This window comes from Caretta caretta, chromosome 2 (assembly GCF_965140235.1).
Source record: "Caretta caretta isolate rCarCar2 chromosome 2, rCarCar1.hap1, whole genome shotgun sequence".
NCBI classification, from domain to species: Eukaryota; Metazoa; Chordata; order Testudines; family Cheloniidae; genus Caretta; species Caretta caretta.
The window spans coordinates 18565264-18591632 of NC_134207.1; the positions used below are offsets into that span (position 1 = coordinate 18565264).

A 26369-nucleotide genomic window follows, 5' to 3' on the forward strand; every position below is an offset into this window, starting at 1 on the left:
TAACTATCTTGAGTAATTTTTTATCGTTTGCAAATTTTGTCACCTCACTGTTCACCCCTTTTCTTCAGATCATTTAGGAATATGTTGAATAGCACTGCTCCCAGCACAGATCCCTTGGGGACCCTGCTATTCACCTCTCTCCATTATGAAAACTGACCATTTATTCCTGCCTTATCTTTTAACCTATTACTGCCTCCTGAGAGAACCTTCCCTCTTATCTCATCACTCCTTATTTCTCTTAAGAACCTTTGGTGAGCTTTTTGAAAGTCCAAGACACTATATCCACTGGATCACCCTTGTCCACGTTTGCTGACACCATGAAAGAATTCTGACACACATGATTTCACTTTACAAAGGTGCATTGAGTATTCTCCATGAGTGCGTCTCATAATTCTGTTCTTTACTAGTTTCAGCCATTTGCCTGGTACTGAAGTTTGGCTTACTGGCCTGTAATTGCCAGTATTGCCTCTGGAGCCTTCTTAAAATTAACATTACAATTAGCTATGATCCAGTCATCTGGTAGAGAGGCTGATTTAAGTGATACCAGTTAGTAGTTCCACAATTTCATATTTGCGTTTCTTCAGAACTCTTGGATGAATATCTGTTTAGGGCAACGATTTAATTTACCAATTTATTCCAAAACCTCCTCTATTGGCATCTCAATCTGGGACAGTTCCTCAGATTTGTCACCTAAAAGGAATGGTGCCAATGTGGGAATCTCCCTTACATCCTCTTCAGTGAAGACCAAGGCAAAGAATTCATCTAGCTTCCCTGCAAAGGCGTTGTCTTCCTGGAGTGCTACTTTAGCACTTCGATCATCCAGTGTCCCCACTGATTGTTTGGTAGTCTTCCTGTTAGTTTTTGCTGTTTGTTTTTGTGTCTTTTGCTAGTTGCTCTTCAGATTCTTTTTTTGGCCCACTAATTATATTTTTACACTTGATTTGCCAACGTTTATGCTCCTTTCTCTTTTCCTCAGTAGGATTTGACTTCCAATTTTTAAAGGATGCCTTTTTGCCTCTAACTATTTCTTTTAGTCTGTTGTTTAGTCATGGTGGCATTGTTTTTTTGGTCCTCTTGAGGTTTTTTGTGGGAGGGTGCTGGGGGTATACCATTAGTTTGATCCTCTACTATGGGTGTTTTTAATTAGTCTCCCTGCAGCTTACAGGCATTTCACTCTTGTTACTGTTCCTTTTAATTTCCATTTAACTAGCTTCCTCATTTTTGTGTGGTTCCCCTTTTTGAAGTTAAATGCTACTGTGGTGGGTTCCTTTGGTATTCCCCTCCTCCCAAGGATGTTAAATTTAATTACTTTATGGTTGGTATTACCAAGTGGTTCTTCAAGTAGTGTCCCTGTGGGTGCTTCACTGTATGAGAGTTCCACTGTAGGTGTACTTGGATTCCTGTGCTGCTGATCAGAGATCTTTATGCCCTGCCACGAGGCTAGTCAATGCGCACGGACTAACGCCTGTCAGTTCCTTCTCTACGACTCCTGGCTAGAGACAGAGCTATTAACAGTCCATTAGCAACTATTACCTCATGCTTTCTTTGTAGCCTAGACTAGTTTTTAGTAGTAGTCTAGTGTCTTTTATTTTTTTCCTTATATTCTAAAATATATCTATACTTATATGTAGAGAGATATAGATAGAATTTAATTTCTTTCTTCCCACGCTTCTTATTGGGGACCCTTCCCCCCCAAATGGGGCATGCCCAGTTCTCCAGGCTTCAAGAAGTGCTTGTCCTGCAATGACGCTATCTTCATTGCAGACGCACTCATGGTACATTCATTGCCTCAGGAAAGGACACGTTTAAAAGTGCACTCTTTGCCAGTAGCTTAGATCTTGGTCTCGCAAGGACAGAGAGCTAAGGCAGAAGATTATATTCATGGAGGTAGCTCTGAGACCTTCTCTGGACACACACCAACAGTCTCCACACAGACGTGAGTCTTCCCCACAGCCCTCAACATTAAAGGGCTATGGGTTGAAGAAATCAGCCACCAATCCTTCTCATAAGTTGAAAAAGAGAGCGGGAAGTCCCCACAGTGAGCCATGAGATAGCCACAAACGATCCCTGTCATGCTCAGTATCCTCAGTACCATCAGCACCGAGACAGGCCAAACCTGGTACCCATGGCTCAAGGAAGACTACGGTGGCAGGTACCATTGATGCACCCACAGACCCAATGGGCATGGGCACCAAGTCAACAGCACCTCAGGAGAAGGACCGGAGTAAACACTCCAAGGCACCACTGGTATGCCATGTCCCATCTGTACCGATGCCTCTTCCAGTACCTGAACAGCCAGTCCGGAGAATATCTCCCCGCCCCCCATCACCGTTCGTCGCACCGAGCCAGTCAGCACCACTGGAATTTTGGCACTCGAGGGACCTCCATTTAGCTGATGTACCAGAGTCTCTCCTTGGCACCAGACCTCTGCACCGGGTCTCCGCTTGACATGGGAGTTTTTCCCGCTGCCTTCCCATGCTCCCCTGCTCTGCAGTGTGGTCTGAGATAGCGGACCAGAGATATTTCAGTACTCATCTCAAGCCCCCTACAGTGCCTGATACCAGCAGGTCCTCCAGGCATACCCTTATATGTCCCCACTGCCACCATCCTAGTATGGCCATCCATGGACACCACCACCAGACTCCATGCCACTGCCACCCCAGTGGCCATACTGGGATCCCTGGGCTGCATACCACCCCCGTCCCTCTCGGGCTTCTAGTCCCACCCAGAAGCCCCCCAAGACATCCTTCCTCTGCTGCGATGTCCAGAGCTTCAGAGCCCCCAGAAGGAATCTTGGAGGAGTGCAAGGGTGATGTCAAGGGGGAGGCAACCCCAAAAACTATATTCTTCTCCTCCCCAGATGAGGCTGTCATGCCTCCCCCACCATCCCTGGCAGATGATTTTCGCCTCTTCCAAGACCTCGCAAAGAGAGTGGCTGACTCTCTCCAGATACCTCTGGAGGAAGTCATGGACACACACCACAAGTTCCTGGACATCCTCCATCCTTCATCCTTAATAATAGCCCTCCCTGTCAATGAGGCCCTTCTCGACCCACAAGAACCATATGGCAGACCCCAGCACTGGTCACACCGACTTGCAAACAAAAAGTAATACATCCTGGCCTACAGAAAGAGTTCCTCTTCTCCCACTCTCCACCCAACTCAATCAATTCTCATGGCCGTCAACACCATATGAGGCCCACTCCCTACAATAGGGACTGGAAGCAGGAGGGTGTACTCCTTGGCCATGCTTCAGTTTCAAATTGCCAACTACCAAGTGCTTACAGTGAAATATGATTGCACAAATTACTCAAAACTGAACAATTTTATTGAGTAGCTGCCAGAGTCACATCACAAACAATTTAAGGCCATTATCCAAGAAGGGCAGCTAGTGGTAAAGACAATGCTACAGTCTGCCCTCAATGCGGCTGATACTGCAGCCAGATCCATCTCCATGGTGGTGATGCAATGTGACTCTTGGCTCCACCTGTCAGGTTTCCTGAAGGAGGTGCAGGCAACCATTGAAGATCTTCACTTTGAGGACACTAAGCTCTTTGTGGAGAAAACCAGTGCCTCCCTTCACCCACTGAAGGATTCTTGAACCACTCTTCATATGCTGGGCATTCATGTGCTGGGACAAAAGAGAAAATTTAGTCCACAGCTCCAGCATAAACCATAAACTTCCCAGTGCCCAGCTCAATGATACTACGAGCCACAGAGAAAGAAAACTAAATTCTCCAGACGTAAACCGTCTGGTCAGCAATGTTCCTCGTCCCAGCCTTCCACGTCTAAACACCAGTGTTGGTTGAGGTGCCGATAGTTCACTCCCCACAACTGCTACAACCTACCATCACTACCCACCCTTTTGGCCACCATCTGGCAGCATTCTGCAGCACCTGCAAGCATATGACATCGGACTTATGGGTCCTAGAGATGGTTTACCGTGGGTACTCTGTCCATTTTGTCTCCCTGCCCCCTCCACAACAGCCTTTCCTGTCCCTCTTCAGGGACCCTTCTCACGAGAGTTTATTACGACAAGAGGTAGACAGTCTCCTCCAGTTAGGAGCCATAGAACCAATACCTCAACATCTGCAAGTCAGAAGTTCTACTCTTGGTATTTTCTAATACCCAAGAGGAAGGGGGCTGGAGACCCATATTAGACCTCAGTGCACTCAACAAGTTTGTCAAAGCTGTGAAATTCAAGATGGTCACTAACGATGATCATTCCAGCACTGGAACAGGGAGACTGATTTTAAGCCCTTGACCTCCAGGATGTATATTTTCACATCGGTCGTACCAAATCACAGGCAATTTCTCAGATTGACCCTGGGACAAGATCACTACCAACACAGGGTAGTCCCCTTCAGGTTATCTTTGGCCCTGAGAGTATTTTCCAAGATTTTCTCAGTAGTTGCCACCTGTTTACGCTGCCAAGAGATCATGATTTATCCTTACCTGAATGATTGCCTCCTCAGAGCCTGGTCTCTCCTAGAGGCTCACCAAGTCACCAAATCAACAATGCACTTGTTTACAGAGCTGGGCTACAGATCAACGGCCAGAAATCAACCCTCACTCTAGTACAGCACCTGGAGTTTATAGGCGCCAACCTTGACCAGCACAGATTACTCTTTCTGGCTACACTTACAGAGACTGTCCAAAACAGTCCACAAATATCAGCCAGACTGCCTACAGCTCTTGGGGCATATGGCAGCTGGCACAGCAGTAATACCACACGGCAGACTCCACATGCGGTGCCTTCGGATGTGATTCAGCTTGGTTTGTAGACCAAAGAGGGACATTCTAGGCAGAGCCCTGTCACTGGCCACCAGGGTAAAAACCTCCTTAGACTGGTGGAAAGACCCAGCCAATATTAGCAAAGGGATCCCCTTCCTGAAGAATTCTCCCTTGTTGCTTCTCACCACCAACGCATCCCTCCTAGGGTGGGACTCACATCTAAACAGCCTTACGACACAAAGGAAGTGATCTTCCATGGAGATATCCCTCCACATCAACCTCCTCGAGCTAAGGGTGGTCAGGATGCCTGCGCCCATTTCCTCCCATTAATCAGATGGTCACCCATGAAAGTCCTAACAGACAACATTGCCTTTATGTTCTACATAAATCGACAAGATGGAGCCCAGTCTCCCTCCCTCTCTGCAGAAGTGTTGAGACTATGAAACTGGTGTATCTCCCACGCTGTCTGCGGTCTACCTCCCAGATACACAAAACTTGATGGCAGACCGTCTCAATTGCAAATACCCACACAACCATGAATAGGAGCTATACCCAGTAGTGCTTCACAATCTATTCAGGAGGTGGGGGATGCTGACCACAGACTTGTTTGCCACTTACCTGAACAAGAAATGTTCATGCTACTGCTCCAGAGCAGGGATAGGACAACCTACCCTTGTCCCATCTACTTTGGAGTTCTTGTCAATGACTCTGCGGTAGAGAAAGAACTGAGGGGGGTTAGCCTGCACGCACTGCCTAGCCTCATGGCAGGGCACAAAGAGAGACCGTGGGGGTGGGGGCGCTAGCGGACACTGCTGCTGAAGTTCTCTGACCAGCAGCACAGGGACCCATACAGTGGAGCCCCAACACAGGGGGACGCATCTCAAAGAACCATTGTTACTGCACAAGGTGAGTAACTTCTTTGGCTATATGCACCTCACAGATCAGATCCTGTGCTTCACTTAGAACTAAATCAAGAATTGCCTCTCCCCTTGTGTATTCCAGGGATATCTGCTCCAAGAAGTAGTTATTGATGCTAGTTGTGTCTCTGCCTCTGGTCGTGAGGTGACATGTAACCAGTCAATATGGGGGTAGTTGAAATCCCCCATTATTATTGAATTTTCTATTTTTGTAGCCTCTCTAATCTCTCTGACCATTTCACAGTCACAGTCACCATCCTGGTCAGGTGGTTGATAGTATAGTCCTACCGCTTTATTATTGTTATGTGTTACTATTCAAGCATGAAATTTCTATCCATAGAGATTCTGTAATTCAGTTTGATTCATTTAAGATTTTTACTATATTTGACTCTGTTTCCTTTCCTTCGCTCCCCCAATAGCGCAACCTACTCCTGTCATTCCTATGTATTTTGTACCCTGTTGTTACTGAGTAGCAGCCGTGTTAGTCTGTATTCGCAAAAAGAAAAGGAGGACTTGTGGCACCTTAGAGACTAACCAATTTATTTGAGCATAAGCTTTCATGAGCTACAGCTGACGTGAGGTGCCACAAGTATTCCTTTTCCTGTTGTTACTATGTCCCATTATCATCTTTCCACCAACTTTCTTTAATGCCTATTATATCAATAGCCTCACTTAATACCAGGCTGTCATAAATATAAAGGGAAGGTAAACACCTTTAAAATCCCTCCTGGCCAGAGGAAAAACCCTTTCACCTGTAAAGGGTTAAGAAGCTAGGATAACCTCGCTGACACCTGACCAAAATGACCAATGAGGAGACAAGATACTTTCAAAAGCTGGGGGGAGGGAGAAACAAAGCCTCTCTCTCTGTCTGTGTGATGCTTTTGCCGGGAACAGAACGGGAATGGAGTCTTAGAACTTAGTAAGTAATCTAGCTAGATATGTGTTAGATTCTGATTTTTTTAAATGGCTGAGAAAATAAGCTGTGCTGAATGGAATGTAGATTCCTGTTTTTGTGTCTTTTTGTAACTTAAGGTTTTGCCTAGAGAGATTCTCTATGTTTTGAATCTAATTTCCCTGTAAGGTATTTACCATCCTGATTTTACAGAGGTGATTCTTTATACTTTTTCTTCTATTAAAATTCTTCTTTTAAGAATCTGAATGCTTTTTCATTGTTCTTAAGATCCAAGGGTTTGTGTCTGTGTTCACCTATGCAAATTGGTGAGGATTTTTATCAAACCTTCCCCAGGAGGGGGGGTGTAAGGTTTGGGAGGATTTTGGGGAGGGAAGACGTTTCCAAACGGGCTCTTTCCCAGTTATATCCCTGTTAGACGTTTGGTGGTGGCAGCGATAAAGTCCAAGGGCAAAAGGTAAAATAGTTTGTACCTTGGGGAAGTTTTAACCTAAGCTGGTAAAAGTAAGCTTAGGAGGTTTTCATGCACATCCCCACATCTGTACCCTAGAGTTCAGAGTGGGGAAGGAACCTTGACACAGGCAATCAAGTTCACCCATCTTAGTATTTAGACTTCTTGCATTGGTACACAAGCACTTATAAAATTTGTCAATATTTAGTTGTCTGGCTTCATATGATGTAATTGAGTGGGACTCTTTTTCATTTCAGAGTTTCTCTTCAGTTCTTATCTGTACTTTCTCAACTTATATTCTCTCTTCTTTATTAGGACATAGAGTATCCCCTTGAATAAATTTTCCCCTAAGAAACTGTGTGCTTCTCTGTCCAAACCATGTGCTTCTCTGCACCTGTCTGCTTTCCCTGAGCCCTTAGTTTAAAAACTCCTCTAATACCTTTTTAATTTTTCATGCCAGCAATCTGGTTCCATTTTGGTTTAAGCGGAGCCCATCCTTCCTATATAGGATCCTCCTTTCCCAAAAGGTTCCCTAGTTCATAATAAACCTAAATCCCTCCTCCCAATAACATCATCTCACCCATGCATTGAGACTCTGTAGTTCTGCCTGTCTTCCTGGACCTGCGTGTGGAACTGGAAGCATTTCAGATAATGCTACCATAGAGATGCTGGATTTTAATCTAAATTTGGCCTCCAGGACCTCTTTCCTACCTTTCCCTATGTCATTTCTACCTGCATGTTCTATGAGCACCAATTTCTCCCCAGCACTACACATAAGTTTATCTAGATGTCTTGAGAGGTCCACAACTTTTGCATTCTGCAGACAGTTCACTGAGCCAGTCTCCCAATCATCACAAGCCCAACTGTCTATATTTCTAATAATTAACACCTCCATTACTATTACTCGTCTCTTCCTAATAACTGGGGTCCCCTCACCCGGAGAGGTATCCTCAGTGCGAGAAGATACCAGGACATTATCTGGAAGGAGGGTCCCAATTATGGGATTGTTTTCCTCTGCTCTAGCTTGACGTTCTCCTTCCTTGAGACTTTTATCTTCCTTAACAGCAGAAAGGCTATCAGGTTGGGGGTAGGACCATGCTACTGTGTCCCTGAAAATCTTCTCTAGGTACCTCTCTGTCTCCTTTAGCATCTCCAGTTCAGCTACTCTGGTCTAAAGAGCCAGTAGTCTGTCTCTGAAGACCTGCACTGAATGTACAGGTATGCAGTCCTACGTGATGCATTCAGTGCAAAAGAATGGATAGCCCCTCACTATACTGCTAGACTCCTGCCTGTATTATTTTTAGTCTTGCAGGATTTGTTTGTTTATTTTATTTTATTGTGTGTGTGTGGGGGGGTGGTTATTGTACTAAGTTTAGAGTATTTTTATTAGGTGTATCTGGGTCCAACAGTCCCTCTCGCAACTCCCTTGCAAAACTTCCCTGTTCGCTAGCTCCTCTAGTTGCTTAGAAGCTGGTTTTTTAAACTCCTGTTCTCCCTCAATTAGCCCTGCCATCTTGTCAAGGGATTCTAAAGGGATTAGGAATCAAAGATGGCAAACTAGAACCTCATTAGCAAGTTCTCAGTCTAGCCTAGCAGGCTACTTGGCTCAGCACACAGCCCCCAAAACAGAACAATGACAGAAACCTGTGGGCAATAAGGGAGTCCTAGGAGAAAACAGAAAGCTGTCCAATATCTAGACATCTGAGGAAGAGAACACCATGGAAAACTGGGCAACTACTTAATTGAGGTGGAGATTGCAGAACCCTGGTCTGTAATACAATTGGACAACTGTGCAACCGGTTTTCATTAACACTACAAATTTATATCTGATCATCTTTGCATATTACATTGCGTCCAGTGGCTTCATACAGTGAAGCAGAAGCATTCTGTGTACTTCAAACAGAAACTGTACAAAACAACAAAGCTATAATTAAAATAGAGAGAGAACCATAGGACACCTGGTAATGTCATATTGGGTTAAAATGCCATTTTACTGTTTTGAGGGCTTGGGGGAAGAGGTTGTTCTGCAGTGAATAATGTATATAATATATTTCTGCCATTTTGGAGTATTAATGATCAATTCTGTTTTATAAATGGCATGAATGTTTGTGTTAAATTAGCCCTGCTGATAATCTCTAGCTACAGCACACAGTATGATGCTTTGTGCTCTGAATTTTTCAGAGATTGCATCAGGTGATATGCAGCTATATGGAATTTTTCATTTCCTTGGCTAAAAGGAATAAAAAGCGAATTGTTATTGCTGTATGTAACTGTAGTAAATAAAATAATGCTTGAAACACTAATCAAACCTCTGGTCAGCTCACACATCCAATTTTTCATCTAATTTTCATTCCTTCTAATAGTGATTGAAAGTTGCTTTTTAAATTGCTATTGTATATCTGACATTCAATGTTAATTTCTATTTATCGTAATTGCAATTAAATTGGAACCATAATAACTGTAGCTGCTGACGAGTTCTTTAAGCCAGTTGCCAATTTCTAAATGAACAGATATTTCAGCTTGTACATTACCTACATTTATCTGGATTATGCTAATATCAGAAGCCAAGAATACTTCCTTTTTGTTTTGTTTTCACAAACTGGTCTTCATTAGCAAAATTGCAAATGACTGCCACCTAGAGTGTGTTTATATATTTTACTTTACAAATTCAGATTATGTGTAGCACATGTATTGTTTTCTGTACACAGAACTATAGAGGGAAAATATTGGAAATGCTTACATTTCTCAGGGGTGGGAGCGGAAGGGGGCATGGTAAACTGGCTTTTACTAACCTTCCTTTGCAAGTTTTTTGGAAAAGACCATTTGTTCCCAGATTCATCTTTTGCGCATTAATCACAAAACAAAAAAGTGCATATGTGAGTGCAAATACAAATTCAGGCCCTGATTCTGCAAACATTTATGATGTAACTTTATTTGTATAAGTTCCCCATTAAACTACTTATGTCTCTAAAGTTACTCACATATGTTAGTATTTGCACGCTAGAGACTATGAAATTAAGTCTAAAGTTTCATCATCAATCCATTCAGTTGAACCTAGACATTACAGCACACTGCAAAAAAAAAAAAAAAAAAACAAATCACACTGAGTATAGAAAGTTGAAATATCTAAGCAGGAAATTGGTTAAGAAGAGCTTGAGCATTTTTAGACAGAAGTGTGCTATTTTATCTGCTTTAGCTCCAAGTAACAAACAATTACTGTAGCTGAAAGGGATTGGAGGAAAAAAACCTGTTTTTTGTTTTGTTTTTTCAGCTTGCTAATTTGATATATTAGACAGCACTTAGTGTGTAGCCATTTTTTCTAAATCCTTGTAAAATCTGTCAGTCAATGGCCCCTCGTAGTTTGGGACTTTCACACAACAGGAAGTGAGAGAAACACACTTTTAAAAATAGGGAAATGTTGTTGTATAAACCTTAAAAATCAGTGGGTAGACTCAGCACAGTTATAGTACCTGAAACAACTTTTAACTCTTTGTTGATTTGTTTTAACTTGACTGAGTTGCAGATTGATATCTGTAAGATCACGTTACCAGTTATAATCTTAATGTTGGCCACTACTGTTACTCCATTACTCTCTATTCTCATCTTTCTCCTCTTTTCTAAAATCCTATCCCATTTTTACTCCTGACCTGTCCCATCTACTTGGCCTTCATAGTCCTTGTATATGGGCTATTATAGCAAAAGACTCAGGGCCAGATTTTTTAAAGAATTTAGGTATATAAAGATGCAGATAAGTGTCTAGTGATATTTTCAAAAGTGCCTAGGAACCTAAATTCCAAATCTGGCCCTTAGTCTCTATCCACTCCCAGGCTTTAACCCACTTCAGAAACCAGGAATTATATATGTTGGCACATGTTGCAGTACATTAATTCAAACCCTTTTTGATGAGCAATTTAAAAATCGTTTCCCCTTGTTTTACTTTGTTCCTCCTCTCATTTTTGTTTTACTTCTGCTTTTTTTTTAACTTTCCAGTCTCTCTCACAGTATACTCCCTCCCCTCCACATCTACCCTGTTCTTTCACCTGCAAACTTGCTATAGTTTATAGGTAAAGTTGTATTTGCAAAACAATCTTCATAAAAACCCTTCATTTTATACTAGATGGATATCAGTATTGACTAACAGTAAAGAAGAAGCATTAAACATGGCATTCCGTGGAGAGCAGAGCACAGGGGAAAACAGTTTAGAGGATCTAACAAAAGCCATTATTGATGATATACAGAGATTACCCGGAAATGAAGTCTGTTGTGATTGTGGATCACCAGGTATCTTAATTTACATGAATGTCACCAAATGTCTTATTTCAAGCAAAATAACATTTTTAAAAAGTTTTTAGAGTGCAGATTAACTTTCTGAGCAATATGTAGATCAGCCTTCAACCCTAGTTTAAAAGAGCAAGTGTTCTGAGTCTCATCCATCACTGTTGTGTGTTGTCTGCACTCAGTTTCAGCAGTTCAAGCCCCATTGTGGGATTTGAACTGCTGATGTTGTTGCACTCTCTCCAGATCCTTATTTCAATGGAATGGAAATTGTTTAGCGTCACTGTTTTTGTAAGCTACTTACTTGGAAGTGAGTCGTGCTTAGGCAGTGATTAAGGAAGATGTAATCCTCCAGCAGTCTTACTCTTGGATCTCAGCTTCATAGCATGAGACTCGTGGAATTGCCAAAGATCTTAAAATTTCTGACCCTAAGGACAATGGTAATAGGGCGATGCACAAACCATCCCCTTATTGGTTGGCAATTAAGCTAAGCGCTTGACACAACTGTCAATAGGGTGTCCTGGTTCATGCTTTATCCTTTTACCCATCGGTGCCAAAAATCTTCAGAGCTTTGGTAGTTTTCCCAGATTTGTGCCAGGAAGCAAAGACTAAGTGTAAGAATCCTTTTGGAATGATCTCTTCAGAGCAGCAGAATTATAGGTCAGTCATTTTCCCTTGTCTGAGCTTGAGGACAATTAAGAGTTATAAATCATCATTGAGCTACTGAGTTAATAGTGCTTGATAGCTGCTGCTTTTGTATCATAAGGAGGTTCCTTAGAAGGGAGGTAGAACGGAGGACTGGGGAAGATAGAAGAATAATGTCTCTGGCAGGTAGCTGATACCAATATTATACTGAAATACTGGTAGCTACATTCTACAATGATATGTACATTAGAAATGTAAGTAGAATATTGCAACCATAGAAAAATACAGCTTTTCAAATACTGAAAGACGATAAATAGTTTGTAGTTTATAATTTAAATCTCTGGAAATCTGGGGAAACATTTTTTATTAACCTTTGCCACCTTGATTATAATGAAGTCCCAAGCATCTGTCCTCTTTTTTCTTGCTTTAAACTATTGACTCAAGACTTCACGTAGTGGGCACTTAATTATCCCTCTGGTCAAGGAAGACTGAATGAGGCTCATTTTGAACCACTTGACTTTCTTGTCTAATCTGCCCATGTTATTGCTGTTAAGTGGTCCAAGAAAAAAAAAAACCTCTCACGGACTGAACATGCTCATTTTGCAACATACATGATGTGAGAACTATTTGGGTATTTAGCATAGGGATGCTCACATGGCAGTGCAGAGTACTATTACTGGGCCAACCCTAGAGTTTAAAGTTTACCTCTGTGGATGTCCATTCCATCTATAGTGAAATGTTTCTTAATTTAATCTTTATGAAAAAATACACTTAGAGCATTAAAAATGAAGGCCAAAATGGATAAATTTGGTGGGCCGGCATTACATTTAGGTGCCTAAATATGTGTTTAGACACCTGGGTTTGAAAATTTTGCCCTAGATGTTTCTAGATAGGTGGTGGATTTTTAGGAATATACAGACTTAATTCTATTAATGGAAAAATGCATTTTATTAACTTTTTGGTTCAGTTTGGTGATGAAGTTTGAAAAAAACAGATATTCATAATTAAGTTGCTTCCCCTAAGAGGAAAGTCATTTTCATTGAGGAATATTGTTTTTTACAGAAAATAACTTTCACTCTTTTTAATATTTGCTACGTATTTTATTTCTCAAACTCTTCTACAGATCCAACTTGGCTGTCAACGAACCTGGGCATTTTAACCTGTATAGAGTGTTCTGGAATACATAGGGAAATGGGTGTTCATATTTCTCGAATCCAGTCTTTGGAGCTAGACAAATTAGGAACGTCTGAACTCTTGGTGAGTCCCTGTAGTTTGTGTATCTTTAATCAGATACTCTGCATATAAAGGATACTTCCAGGTATAGAATAATGTACTGTTACTTATTTTTTAAAGGACATGTTTTGTAGAAAAATGTATATTCACATTTTGCTAGTACTGTGGAGAAGGATTTATCTTGTACTACTTATACTTTTGTCCATTTACCAATTTTATTTTCTTAATGAATCAAGTTTTTCCCTAATGATGTATTATTAACTGCTGCTGTCATTACTAGTATACTTCGAATATTACCTTTCGGTACGTAGTCTTGATCCTGAATCAAAAGCCACTGACAAAATCCTTGCACGATAAGAGAAAGTAAGCTAATTGCAATCAACAAGAGAGTTCAGAATGTTGCCATTAAATTGCATAGGATGAAACTGTAATTTGAAGGGAAAGATCCTGCACTGATGTTAAGAGATGCTGTGAACTGGATGTGGGAGAAGACAAAAGTGAAGTTTGACATGTTTCAAACAAAATATGTGTGACCTAGAAAAAGATTTATGTTTTGCATAGGAAATTGTGAAAAGTGTGTGTGGGGTGGGGAGAACATGTAAAAATTATTAGGATTTAAGTAGCAGGTAATTCTGAAGTTCTCTGAATGATGGTCCCTATGTGTATTCAACTCGAGGTGCGCATGCACACCATGTGCCTGAGACCAGAAGATTTTTCATTAGCAGCGTTCATTGATCCATACCTGCACCCTCTGCCTCCTTGTGCTCTGAACTGAGTGCATAAAGGGTGGTGCTGCCTGACCACCTCTCCAGTTCCTTTTTACCACCCCTTGTCTGAGATGGGACCTCTCCAAGTGTCTACAACTTTGCTAACGTTCCTGTTTAAATTCCAGGTTTTTTTAAATAGTTTACCATTCTCTAGTTATTTAGTTTTTAGTATTTAGCTATATATTGTTAGTAGGAGTTTTACCCCTCATTTGGGTACTTAGTATGCCCGAGATCCCCAGTTTCAAGTTCTGTGTAGCCTGCCCTTGGGTCTTCGTGGTTAGTGACTTCCACACTTGTTTTTATTGCCTTATCCCTTCCAAGTGCATCATCTGTCATTTATTTCCTCTCTGAACCCAGTAATATTGAGCACTGCAATTCAGAAGATTCCTGGTGGAACTCCCCCGATGACCCAGTTCAACCTTGGGTCATCAGATCCTTCTGTGCATTGGCCAGAGTCACTGTATTGTGCCTATCCAGCCACAGTGCTCCCAGACTCCAGATCATCTGAAGGAAGAGCTACAGACTGCAGGAGGCAGAGCAGGTGGGAGCACTCTCTCAAAAAACTAGAGAAATCCCCTCCCAAGTCATGATCCAAGAAGTGGACTTCTTTCCCTGCTGCCTCCAAGTCTGGTGGGACTCTGCACCCTGCTATAGGTGTGTCAGGAGCTCACAGAAAGCATAGGCCTGTCTCGTCAGTGCTGAGAACCAAGAGTGCCCTGAAACTATCAACTGCTGAAGGGCCTGGACCAACTCCAGCACGGGTGAGGGAAAGAAGGCAGCCACCCACATGACTGGTATCATCCCACAGCAAGAAGGAGGATTCAGCAGTACCAGCTCTCACTGCCTGATCTAAATTAGCACCATTGGCTCTGCCAGTAGGTAGAAGCCCCTCCAGCTCCCCTTCCTCAAGGACTGGATGTACTGTGCTCAATGAACTGGCTGAATATTCTGATCTGGGGTCACTAATCCTCTCAGAGCCGATTATCACCAGAGAGTTGCTCACACTGCTGAACATTTGCTGGTACCTGTGGTCCGCTAGTGCAATCTGAGGACTTATATTCTTCTGGAAAGTTTGAGACTGAGACAGTGGGTCCACCGACAGTACCAAGAGACAAGAATAACCCCAACAGAGGTTCCAGAGGCTCTTGAGAACCCACCCAATCCCACAGGATGCTGCCCAGCTCAGGACCAGTGGTATCCTTCCCCATAACACCACCTGCTTACCCATATGGTCCTTTACACTGAGATCCGTATCTAAGACCTCCTGAGTATGGCGGATCAGACAGAAGTCACCTCATAAGGAAGAACCCCAGCCCACTGAGGAACACTATGTGGAGGAGGAGCAACTTGAACCAACAGACCTACTCTCCCGAGCAGCATTTTTATTTTCATCTCCTCTTAAGGCTACTGCACCTTCCTCGCCATCACCGTGCGGTGACTATAAGCAGTTCCAAGATCTGAGAAGAATTGCAGATGCACTCCAAATTCCCCTGGAAAAAGTTCAGGATACCACTTGTAAGTTGTTAGATATCCTCCAGAGTGCAGCCCTAGCAAGATGGCACTTACAATCAACAAGGCCATATTAGAGCTGGCCAGAAAAAGTCTAGCACAACCCAGTCACTTGTGCCCCCCACTCTGAAAAGAATGGAGAAGAAATACTTTGTTCCTTCTAAGAGGACGAAAAACTTCCCTTCACACCCCACACCGAACTCTCTAGTTGTATAGGCCATCACTGAATGTAACAGATTACACCAACCTAAGTCTGCTGCCTCCAACAAGAACACCAAGCAAGTAGACCTCTTCAGATGGAAGAGTTTCACCTTGGCTAGCCTATAATTTTGCATTGCAAATTATCTAGCTTTGATGTCTAAATATGATTTTATTAATTATAAGAAGTTTTTTTGAGTTCACAAACTACCAACCCGAGAAGCTTGATCGCATTTTCAAGCCAGATCGATGAGGGTCAGGTGATAGCTAGATCGTTCCTTCAAGCTTCGCTAGATGCAGTAGACATCACTTCTCACTTCATGGAGACTTCTACTGTCACGAGACAAGCTTCATGGCTCCAGTCCTCTGGGTTTCCAAAGGAAGTTCAAGCCACTTTGGAAGACTTTCCCTTTGAGGGCAACCACTTGTTCAGTGACAAAATGGATGAGTCATTGTATATTTGTGAGGACCGTCATGCAGCCCTCTGCACCTTGAGTATATACATCCCAGCATCTTAGAGAAAATACTCCACATCACCACTGTATAAGCAGTGTCCCACTTCTCAGCTCTTTTACTACATAAGGGCCGATGAGCCTTCCAGGAAGCACCAGAGTGCAGTGCAGCAGACAGAACGTCTCTGTCATTCTCTCACCAGCCTCAGGCTCCTGCCAAGAAATCTTTTTGATGGGACCCTTGAGAGTCACAAACCAGCCCTCCTGCATCCACACTTCATTTAGTAGCCACCTGGCCCATTTCTCCCCAGCATGGCATCATATCATGTTGCATTAATAGGTCCCAGAAATTGTCACCACCAGATATCTTATAAAACTTCTGTTCATCCTTACCAGAAAACATCCCTCCCTATCTCTTTTCAGGGACCCCCTCTCATGGGAGGATATTCAGACAGGAGGTAGATCCATGCTCCAGCTGGAGCTATATAGCTTGACTCTCCTCAGTACAAGGTAAGGTGATTTTGTTCACGATGTTTTCTCATTCCCAGAAATACCCTTTCTAGATCTCAGACAACTGAATGTCTTCATCCACTGTTAAGGATTCAGAATGGTCATCTTGCCTCTCTAATCTCCTCTTTGAAGAAAGATGACTGGTTTGCAGTTCTCAATTTAAAGGACACCTATTTCCACGTACACATATGTCCAGCACACAGGAGGTTCCTGCACTTTATGGTGGGCCTAAACCTTTATCCATACGGAGTACTTCCTTATGTCTCTCAACCATCCTGAGAGTTTTCACAAAAGTACTATCTATTGTGGCAGTATACCTACATAACCAGGTCACTCCAGTATTTCCCTACCTCAACAACTGGCTGCTCAGGGGTTGGTCATACAGAGAAGTGCAGTCAATGTCCTATCCCTTGTCAGTGTCCGTCAATCCTTAGGGAGCCTAGAAAAATCCACGTTAGTTCCCATGCAAATGATAGACTTTATTGGAGCAGCTATGGAGTCAATTACAGCCAAAGCATACTTACCCCAGGACAGATTTCAAGCTCTGAGGGACTTCATCTGTCTTCGACTGAGCCCTCAGATGACAGTGCAATCCTGCCTGATCCTCCTAGGCCAGATGGCCCTGTACGTTGACTCCCTTTGCAAGGCTCCATTTCCAGTGTTTTCAGGTGTGGTTATGCTCTGAGCAGGGATAGCCTGGTCAAGCAAGTCTCACTTCCCCATCGTATTCTGACATGATTCATCTGATGGGAAGACAGAGAAGCTGTGAGTAGGGGTTCCCTTTGTTTCCCATCTAGACACAAAGAAGCTAATTATGGATGCCTCCCTATAGAGTTTGCGTGTGCATCTGGGCAAAAATGGCTCAAAAATGGACCCAGCAAGAATCCAAGATTCACAAAAAACTGCGAGCAGTACACAAAGCCTGCAAAAGATTCCTGCCATTCATCCATGCCCTGTATGTTCAGGTCATGTGAGACAATATGATTATAGTATACTATATAAACTCGAGAGTGTATGCCTCAGAGGTGATCAAGCTGTGAAATTGATGCATCTGGCACCAGATCTGTCTCTCAGCAGTGCACCTCATGGGAGTACTGAACATCCTAGGGAACAGCCTCAGCAGGAACATCCACAGAGACCACGATTGAATGCTTCACAACTCAGTGGTACAGCACATCTGACAGTGGGAATTCCCTTTGTGGATGCCTTTGTGTCGGAAGAAAACAAGAAATGCCCGGACTACTGTTCTGGTGCAGCTCAGGGACACAATTCCGGAGGACTTGCATTCCTAGTACACTGATCAGAGCTCTCCCACTCATTCCCCTCTTATCTCAAATCCTGAGGAAAATCAAGCAAGACACAGCATCAATCATCCTAGTAGCACCCTGGTGGCTGAGGTAGCTTTGATTTGCTATCATCCTTTGGACAGCTTCAAGTCCATGCATACAAAACCAGCTGTTTCCTAATCTGCTGACTGAAGACAAAGGGAAGACCGCCCATCCTAATCCAGCATCCCTCTATTTAATAGCTTGGTATTTGGATGGATGATGAATTTAGAGAGATCGTGTTCTAAGGCAGTAAAATCCGTCCTTAATAATAGCAGGAAAGTCTGTATAAGAAAATGTTATGCTGCAAAATAAGAGATTTTCCATCCAACGCCATCAGATATAGTAACTCCTCAATTAATGTTGTTGTTATGTTCCTGAAAAATGCTACTGTAAGCGAAATCAAGTAAAGCTAATCTAATTTCCCCATAAGAATTAATGTACAGAGGGGGGTTAGGTTCCAGGGAAATTTTTTTTGCCAGACAAAAGTCTATATTTTATAGTGTGTGTGTGTGTGTGTGTATAGAGAGAGAGAGAGAGAGAGAGAGAGAGCAAGTGTGTGTGTGTGTGTGTATATATATATATACACACACACATATACATAGTATACATTTTAAATAAACAGTTTAATACTGTATACAGCAATGATGATTGTGAAGTTTGGTTAAGGTGGTGAAGTCAGAGGGTGGAAGAGGGTAGGATATTTCCCAGGGAATGCCTTGCTGCTAAATGATGAACTAGCACTCGGCTGAGCCCTTGAGGGTTAACACATTGTTGTTAATGTAGCCTCACACTCTACAAGGCAGCAGGAATGGGAGACTGCATGGCAGAGAGAGACAGACACACACCCTGTGTGAGACAGAGAAGTACGCTGGCCCCACTCTAAGTACATTACCTTTTTCATAGAATCATAGAATACCAGGGTTGGGAGGGACCTCAGGAGGTCATCTAGTCCAATCTCCTGCTCAAAGCAGGACCAATCCCCAACTAAATCAAGTAGATCAATTTAAGTAGATCAGCAAGTTTCCTCTGTCCCGAGCGCTGTCGTGTGTGTCCCCCCTCCGGCTCTGTGGAGCTGGGGTACAGGAGTTGTGGAGGGCAACACCCTGACATTAACACCCCTTTTCCCCACCTCCACCCCACCTTGCACAGCAAGCAGGAGGCTCCTGGGAGCAGCTCCAAGTCAGAGGGCAGGAGCAGCACATGGCAGTGCGGGGAGGGACAGCTGAACTGCCCGTCAATTGATAGCCTGGTGGGCAGCTGCTGCACAGGGAACTTAAGGGAGCAGGGAGCTGATGGGGGGCTGCTGGTCCACCCTGGTTCCAAGCCCCCACCATCTAGCTCTGCAAGCAGTGGACAAAGCAGGTGGCTGCCAAACAATGTTATAAGGGAGCATTGCACAACTTTAAACAAGCATGTTCTCTAATAGATCAGCAATGTAAAAATGAAACAACGTTAATCAGGATGACTTTAAGTGAGGAGTTACTGTACCTCCACAGGGCTCAGGGATACTACCCATTCTGAACTACCTTCTTTCTTTAAAAACATCAGGTCTGTCCCTCAGCTTGCTGCAAATGCATTTAGTGACCATTAACTCCTTCTTCTTTCCTCTGGTGGAGAACTTTTTGGTCTTCACCCACCCTATGACAATGAGTTTTTTCAAAAGTCCTTAACCTTTGCTCTGGTGCTAAAACCTACTTCAGCTTGGGACCTCAGTCCTGTTCATATTTGCAACATTCATGAATCCTCCATTTGAACCTTTAGCCTCCTGCTTCTTTCTTCATCTGTCTATAAAGGTGGCCTTTCTGACTGCAGTTATGTCTGCCAGAAGAGTTTGGTGAGGTTGGGGCTCTTATGGAGTGTACCTTCCCTACGGGGCGTTCCATAAGGATAAGGTCTCTTTGAGGTAATACGCTACATTCATTCCAAAGATTCCCTCCAAATTCCACTTAAATCAGGTCATACACCTTCCAGAGAAGGTAGGAAGTTCCATTCGCTGGATATTTGTCGAGCCTTAGTGTTTTACCTGCAGAGGACAAAACCCTTCAGGAAATCTCCTAGATTATTCATCTCCTGTGCTGACCATATGAAAGGGGAAGTTACCTCCTCACTGAGACTTCCTAAATGGCTTCAGGTTGCATCCAGCTATACTATGAGTTGGCAGCAATAGCTCCCCCACAGAGTGTCAGAGTCCAATCATCCAGAGCCCAGGTATCCTCAGAGGCATCTTTTCAGGATCTCCTCCTGGAAATCTGTAGAGCAGCAACATGAGACTCTATGCATACATTTACTAGGCATTACATCCTGGCACAAGCGTCTTCAGCAGATGCATCCTTCAGCACAGCGATCCTGAAATCTGTGATACAGCAGAGTTCCTCCTCCTCCTCAGTAAGAACTGCTTATGAGCCGCGTAAAGTGGAATACACATAGTGACTATCGCTTGAAGAAGAAATTCTGGTTACTTGCCTTATAGTAACTGGAGTTCTTCAAGATGCGTGGGCTCTATACGTATTCGACTATCCTGCCTCTCCTTTGGATTCTTTCCTAAGGTGATTCACAGTACAAAAGGAATTGAAGAGACGTTCAGTCCACACCACCTCATATGCTCTTGTTTCAGAGCATGAGGAGGCAGAGGGTGCAGATGTGAACCAACAAACACTGCTAATGAAAAATCTTCCTGTTTCAGGCACATGCAACACATGTGCACCTAGCATGGAATACACATAGGGTCCCCACTTGAAGAACTCCAGTTACTATAAGGTGAGTAACAAGAATATCTTTCAATCCATTAAGGTTATGTCTGTGCTTGGAGCTGGGGGTGCAATTCCCATCTTGAGCAGACATAATCGCACTAGCTCTGATTGAACTAGTGTGCTAAAAATAGGAGTGTAGTCATAGTAGCATGGCACGTGGCAGAATGGGCTAGCCCAAGTACCCACATGGTCCAGGCAGGTTTGTACTCGGCATGGCTATCCGGTGCAACTGCTACCACAATTAAAATATTTTTAGCATGCTAGCTCGATCAGAACTAACATGAGTACATCTGCTTGAGATGGGAATTGCACACCCAGTTCCAAATGTAGACATAGCCTACATTGAACTTTAATGCTATGCATTCATTTTGTTATTTGTACTGTCCTCTGCTGCTAATAAGAAAAAGGCACTGTATTTTTTTTTAAAAAAGTCTTATTTGAAAATTTGAGACCAATAGCAAATTATGAAAACATGTGCTTTTGTTTTTTCTACAGCTGGCCAAGAATGTAGGAAATAATTGTTTTAATGATATAATGGAAGGGAATTTACCTAGTCCTTCACCCAAACCCACTCCATCAAGTGATATGTAAGTACATGAACACTTCCCCAGTGTACAGTTGGAATGGAGTATATATGTGTAGATAGGTTTTCCATAATGAGATATATTAAGTATAATCAAGTCAAGGGAGAAGTTAAAAAAGAAAAAGCTGTCTGAGGATGGCAAAAATTTTTGTTTCATTCCACCTGCCAATCTTGACTGCTAAATTTCTCATTACGGAATTCCAAATCCCTTCTCTGGTCATTATTTCTCTTCAAATTTGCTCTTGAATTTACTTCACAGGCAGTTACAGTGTTCATACGTGATGGGTTGTGTCTCCTTAGAATATGCTACAGTATTTGTTTGGTTTTGTAATTCATGATCATGTGATAAACTCTAATGGAGTCACTAACAATGAATCTTTTCGTATTAATTTATGGATAAATCCAGCCCCATTGTCCTCTGGAGGTCATGCAGAGAAGTTCAGCTCCTGAGGAGTATGGGAGTGGTGGCTTAGTTATTCTGTAAGTGGGCAAGACCAGAGGATCATTGCAGTCAGGGGAAGTAAGGTCCCATAGAACCTATCTCAGCCACTAAACTAAAGTGGTCTTCACAGAGCGCAGCCCACTCTTGTGGCCTAAGGAGGGAATTCCTTTCCACTCCACCAAGAGCCCTGCTGGGAACTGGATTTTAACCTTAAAGTGGGATTGTCATACGAGAGAAATCTTGGAAAAAAGGGCATTTCTACAAACAGCAGTAATTGGACAGTAATTTTGTTTTTCCCTTTACTATTATGGAAGATGTTTAGCTTGAAAAAAAAGCTTTCTTTTCAACCCTTCTTCTCCTTGATTATGCAGCAGGAAGTCATAATCCTCTGTTTATAATACAAGTCAATTGCCTTGGAAATAATTGTTGTAAACTCAGTTTTATATCATCAGTTCAGTTACTATAAGGCAAGTAGCTGATGGTCAGAAAGGAGAAAACCCTTGTTTTAAACAAACAGAATCACAGAAATAGTAATGGCAAAAATCTGCTAGACTATCATTCTATTTCCTGGCGCGCACGCGCGCGCGCACACACACACACACACACTTTGATTTTGGGAACTCAGTTCAGAACTGAAGATGCAGAAGGGAATTTTCATAATATGAAAATACATGAAAGATGCACCAATTTGTTCAATTGTTCTTCATAATTTTTCTTGAAATTGACACAATTGAACAAGTTGATGTATTTTACATGTATTTTCCTATTACGAAAATTGTCTTCTGCATCTTCAGTTTTGAATTAAACTGATTTCCCAGAATCAAAGGCTGTACCTCATGTATTATTGAAAAGGCAGGATACTGTAAGATGCTTGTTTACTTCATTTTGGACCTCTTTTTTGCAAATAGTGTGTCACGTGCATAGTGATTAAATTATTATATATTAAATGGGGTTATCAGATCTTTTTCTATACAATCAGTCCTCACTTTTCAGTTTAAGCAAGCTGAGTTCTGATTTTAAGCCTAAATTATCAGTCCATTTGAGATCCGTTTTGCTCAGAATTCTAGACCAAGTTCTGTTTTTTTTCCTCCCAGGACTGCACGTAAAGAATATATCACTGCTAAGTATGTAGATCATAAGTTTTCTAGAAAGACTTGTGTATCTGCAGCAGCTAAACTGAATGAACTACTCGAGGCTGTCAAATCCAGGGATCTACTTGCACTAATTCAAGTCTATGCAGAGGGGGTAGAGCTAATGGAGCCACTGTTAGAGCCTGGACAGGTAAGCTTATCAGATAAACAATATTGAGGAAGTTAAGAACATTATTTTTGGAAGCCATCAATTAAAATAGTGATATAACTTATAAGTACATGGGAGAATGATGTTTATTAGAATCATAGATGAAAAAAATCTTAGCTGATCTGGCTTATCCTCCTGCCAGTGTATTTTCTCTTGCCTTTTCCTGTACAGTTTAAAAGATTTGTTATGAATGTTTGTATATGTGCTCAAAGAATAGTCTAGTACATTTTAAAAGTCTGAAAGGTAAATAATGTGGTGACCAGATCCGAGTGTTGTATTCAGGGACATCCACATTTCTCCCTAATCAGTCGTTTTTGATGTGTGTCCTCTTTTTGAGTCATAGAATCATAGAATATCAGGGTTGGAAGGGACCTCAGGAGGTCATCTAGTCCAATCCCCTGCTCAAAGCGGGACCAATTTCCAATTAAATCATCCCAGCCAGGGCTTTGACAAGCCTGACCTTAAAAACTTCTAAGGAAGGAGATTCTACCACCTCCCTAGGTAACGCATTCCAGTGTTTCACCACCCTCCTAGTGAAAAAGTTTTTCTTAATATCCAATCTAAACCTCCCCCACTGCAACTTGAGACCATTACTCCTTGTCCTGTCCTCTTCTACCACTGAGAATAGTCTAGAACCATCCTCTCTGGAACCACCTCTCAGGTAGTTGAAAGCAGCTATCAAATCCCCCCTCATTCTTCTCTTCTGAAGACTAAACAATCCCAGTTCCCTCAGCCTCTCCTCATAAGTCATGTGTTCCAGACCCCTAATAATTTTTGTTGCCCTTTGCTGGACTCTCTCCTGTTTATCCACATCCTTCTTTTGATGTGGGGCCCAAAACTGGACACAGTACTCCAGATGAGGCCTCACCAATGTCAAATAGAGGGGGACGATCACGTCCCTCGATCTGCTCGCTATGCCCCTACTTATACATCCCAAAATGCCTTTGGCCTTCTTGGCAACAAGGGCACACTGCTGACTCATATCCAGCTTCTCATCCTCTATCACCCCTAGGTCCTTTTCCACAGAAAAAGGAGTCCCGCCAACAGGTCACCTTTCTCCACATCAGACACAAACTTTTGGTCTTTACCTTCAAGGCTGTTCACAATTCAGTTTCTTCTTACTTACCTACTTTTTTTTTATCTGACTGTGTCATGTTGTGAACAGATGCCTCTACTCTGACAACAGGGGCAGCCTCCAACATTCATGTTAAGCACTTTCTTTGCTGCTCCATGTGCTCTGAATACCCTCTCTGAATCTTTTCACATAGTCATTAATCTGTTCTCCTTCAGATCACTTCTCAAAAATCATCTCTTCTGTGATGCTCACAATAAGATACTTAATGATAATGGCTCAGCAGATAGCCTGGTACAGGCCCATCAACATTTTTATATTATGTGGTTTTTAAAAAAAAACCTTAAAGTCTGTAACTTATGCATATAGCTAGTATGTGCAACTTTGTGTTCCTATTACTGAAGTTGTCAACTCCCAATAGTTGCATTTTGTCCCTATCTAGACTGTAAATTCTTTGGAGCAGGGATTATCTTTATATGTTTATAACGTGCCCAGTAGAAAGAGGTCTTGATCCTGACTGCTGCTTCTGGACACTACCAGAAAAGAAATAATAAATAATGATGGCATATTTTCTCTTTCTTTCTTTACTATAGTTTAAATGTTCGGGGTGTCTGTTGTTGTGTTCAGAGAGCAGTCTGATAAATACATTATAAAAGACTAGCGAGTTGATGACCTGGTCTACATTACAGGCGCAGCTACACTACACCCTATTAAAATGACACAAAATTCTTCCAAGGTGTATTCCTTTTAAAGCAATAATACATGCCAGTCTCTGTGTGTGTTGTATACTATGAAACAGTCATTCTCTTTCCTTAAGTGCTGATCATGATGCAACATTTCTGTTAACATTGTTTTCTTCAATAGGAAAATGACTGATTTTTTTCAGAAGTCCTGAACACTCGCAGCTCCTATCGAATTCAATGAGAGTTGAGTGCTCAGTTCCTTTGAAAATCAGAATGCTTTGATTCAGATGTCTAAATTTATGCACTTGTATTTAAAAATTTTGGCTTCTGTTATTTTCTTTGTATATCTCACCATTATCAATCATAATCCTTTCACCAGCATCACAATTGTTGTGCAAGTTTTACAGACATATATATGGTTCCCTACCCAGAAGATGCTTACGGTCTAAGGACCCAGTATTACAAGTTCTTATGGGGGAGGAGAACATACTCCTGCTAGAAGGGACTAATTGCAGTTGTTACTAGGAGTAATGGTTACTGGTGTTTTCAGGATTGTGCACAATGGTTAGACCAAACTTAATACAAAAGGAAAGCTGGTTGGAGAGGGTGATGGGAGCAAAAGGAGGGAAAAGTAGCACCCATAAGGAGTGAGAAACAAAAGCTGTTTGCATCATAGCTTTCATAATAGTTTCTCTATTTAAATATTTAATACAAAGATAAGTGATAAAAGTATATTTTAGTAGGAGATTAACCGTGATAATCTTTGCATAGAAGAGAGTCCAAAAGTGTTTAATCTTGTACATTTTTTTCATGTGTTTAGGAGCCAGGTGAAACAGCACTTCATTTAGCAGTCCGGACTGCTGACCAAACCTCCCTTCATCTGGTTGACTTTCTTGTACAAAACTGGTATGGATTGCTCACTTGTTAACCAGAGTAACTTTAATGACAAATTTACCAATTCAAAATCATTCTCATAATTTACATTGCTTTGTATGATGTTTGTTTTTATTAATGATCATACTACTTAGTATTTTGATGTTGCATCTGAATAGAATTCCTAACTTGAGTTGACCTTTGTGTTGTAAAGCAATAAAAAAGGGAAAAAGAATAAAAACATGAACATTAGGTACATGAACTATGTAGGGAAAGAGACACTATATGATAGAGTAGGGAAAAAAAGAGAAAACATTGAGGGAAATGTTATGACAAAGGAAAATCAATGCAAATAGAGAATATGGAAAAGAGATGGCAAGAAAGCTTCCAAAATTAGGAATAGAATAATTCAAGGAAAGCAAGACAGTGAAAACAAAGGTATAGTCATTTTTTCTCTCAGAAAATAAGAAGTAAATGAATAAAAGTAACCTAGGAAAAGATGGACATTTTAATAAACAGTAGGTTTAAAACTATGGAAAATGCAATACAGTAGAACCTCAAAGTTACGAACACTACAGGAATGGAGATTGTTCGTAACTCTGAAACGTTCGTAATGCTGAACAAAATGTTATGATCTTTCAAAAGTTTATAACTGAAATTTACTTAATACGGCTTTGAAACCTTACTATGCAGAAGAAAAATACTGCTTTTAACCACATTAATTTAAAAGAAACAAACA

General features: G+C 41.9%; 1 protein-coding gene across 6 annotated transcripts in view; it reads left to right on the forward strand.

Annotated features, from left to right (window-relative positions):
* Positions 1-26369, forward strand: part of ASAP1 (ArfGAP with SH3 domain, ankyrin repeat and PH domain 1) — a 362608-nt gene that overhangs the window by 274464 nt on the left and 61775 nt on the right. For all 6 annotated transcript variants that reach the window (XM_048841653.2, XM_048841649.2, XM_048841648.2 and 3 more), the window contains 5 exons: positions 11129-11292; positions 13055-13188; positions 21174-21265; positions 22798-22984; positions 25578-25663. In XM_048841653.2, the coding sequence (XP_048697610.1) occupies positions 11129-11292; positions 13055-13188; positions 21174-21265; positions 22798-22984; positions 25578-25663 (663 nt within the window). The remainder of the gene's footprint in view (positions 1-11128; positions 11293-13054; positions 13189-21173; positions 21266-22797; positions 22985-25577; positions 25664-26369) is intronic.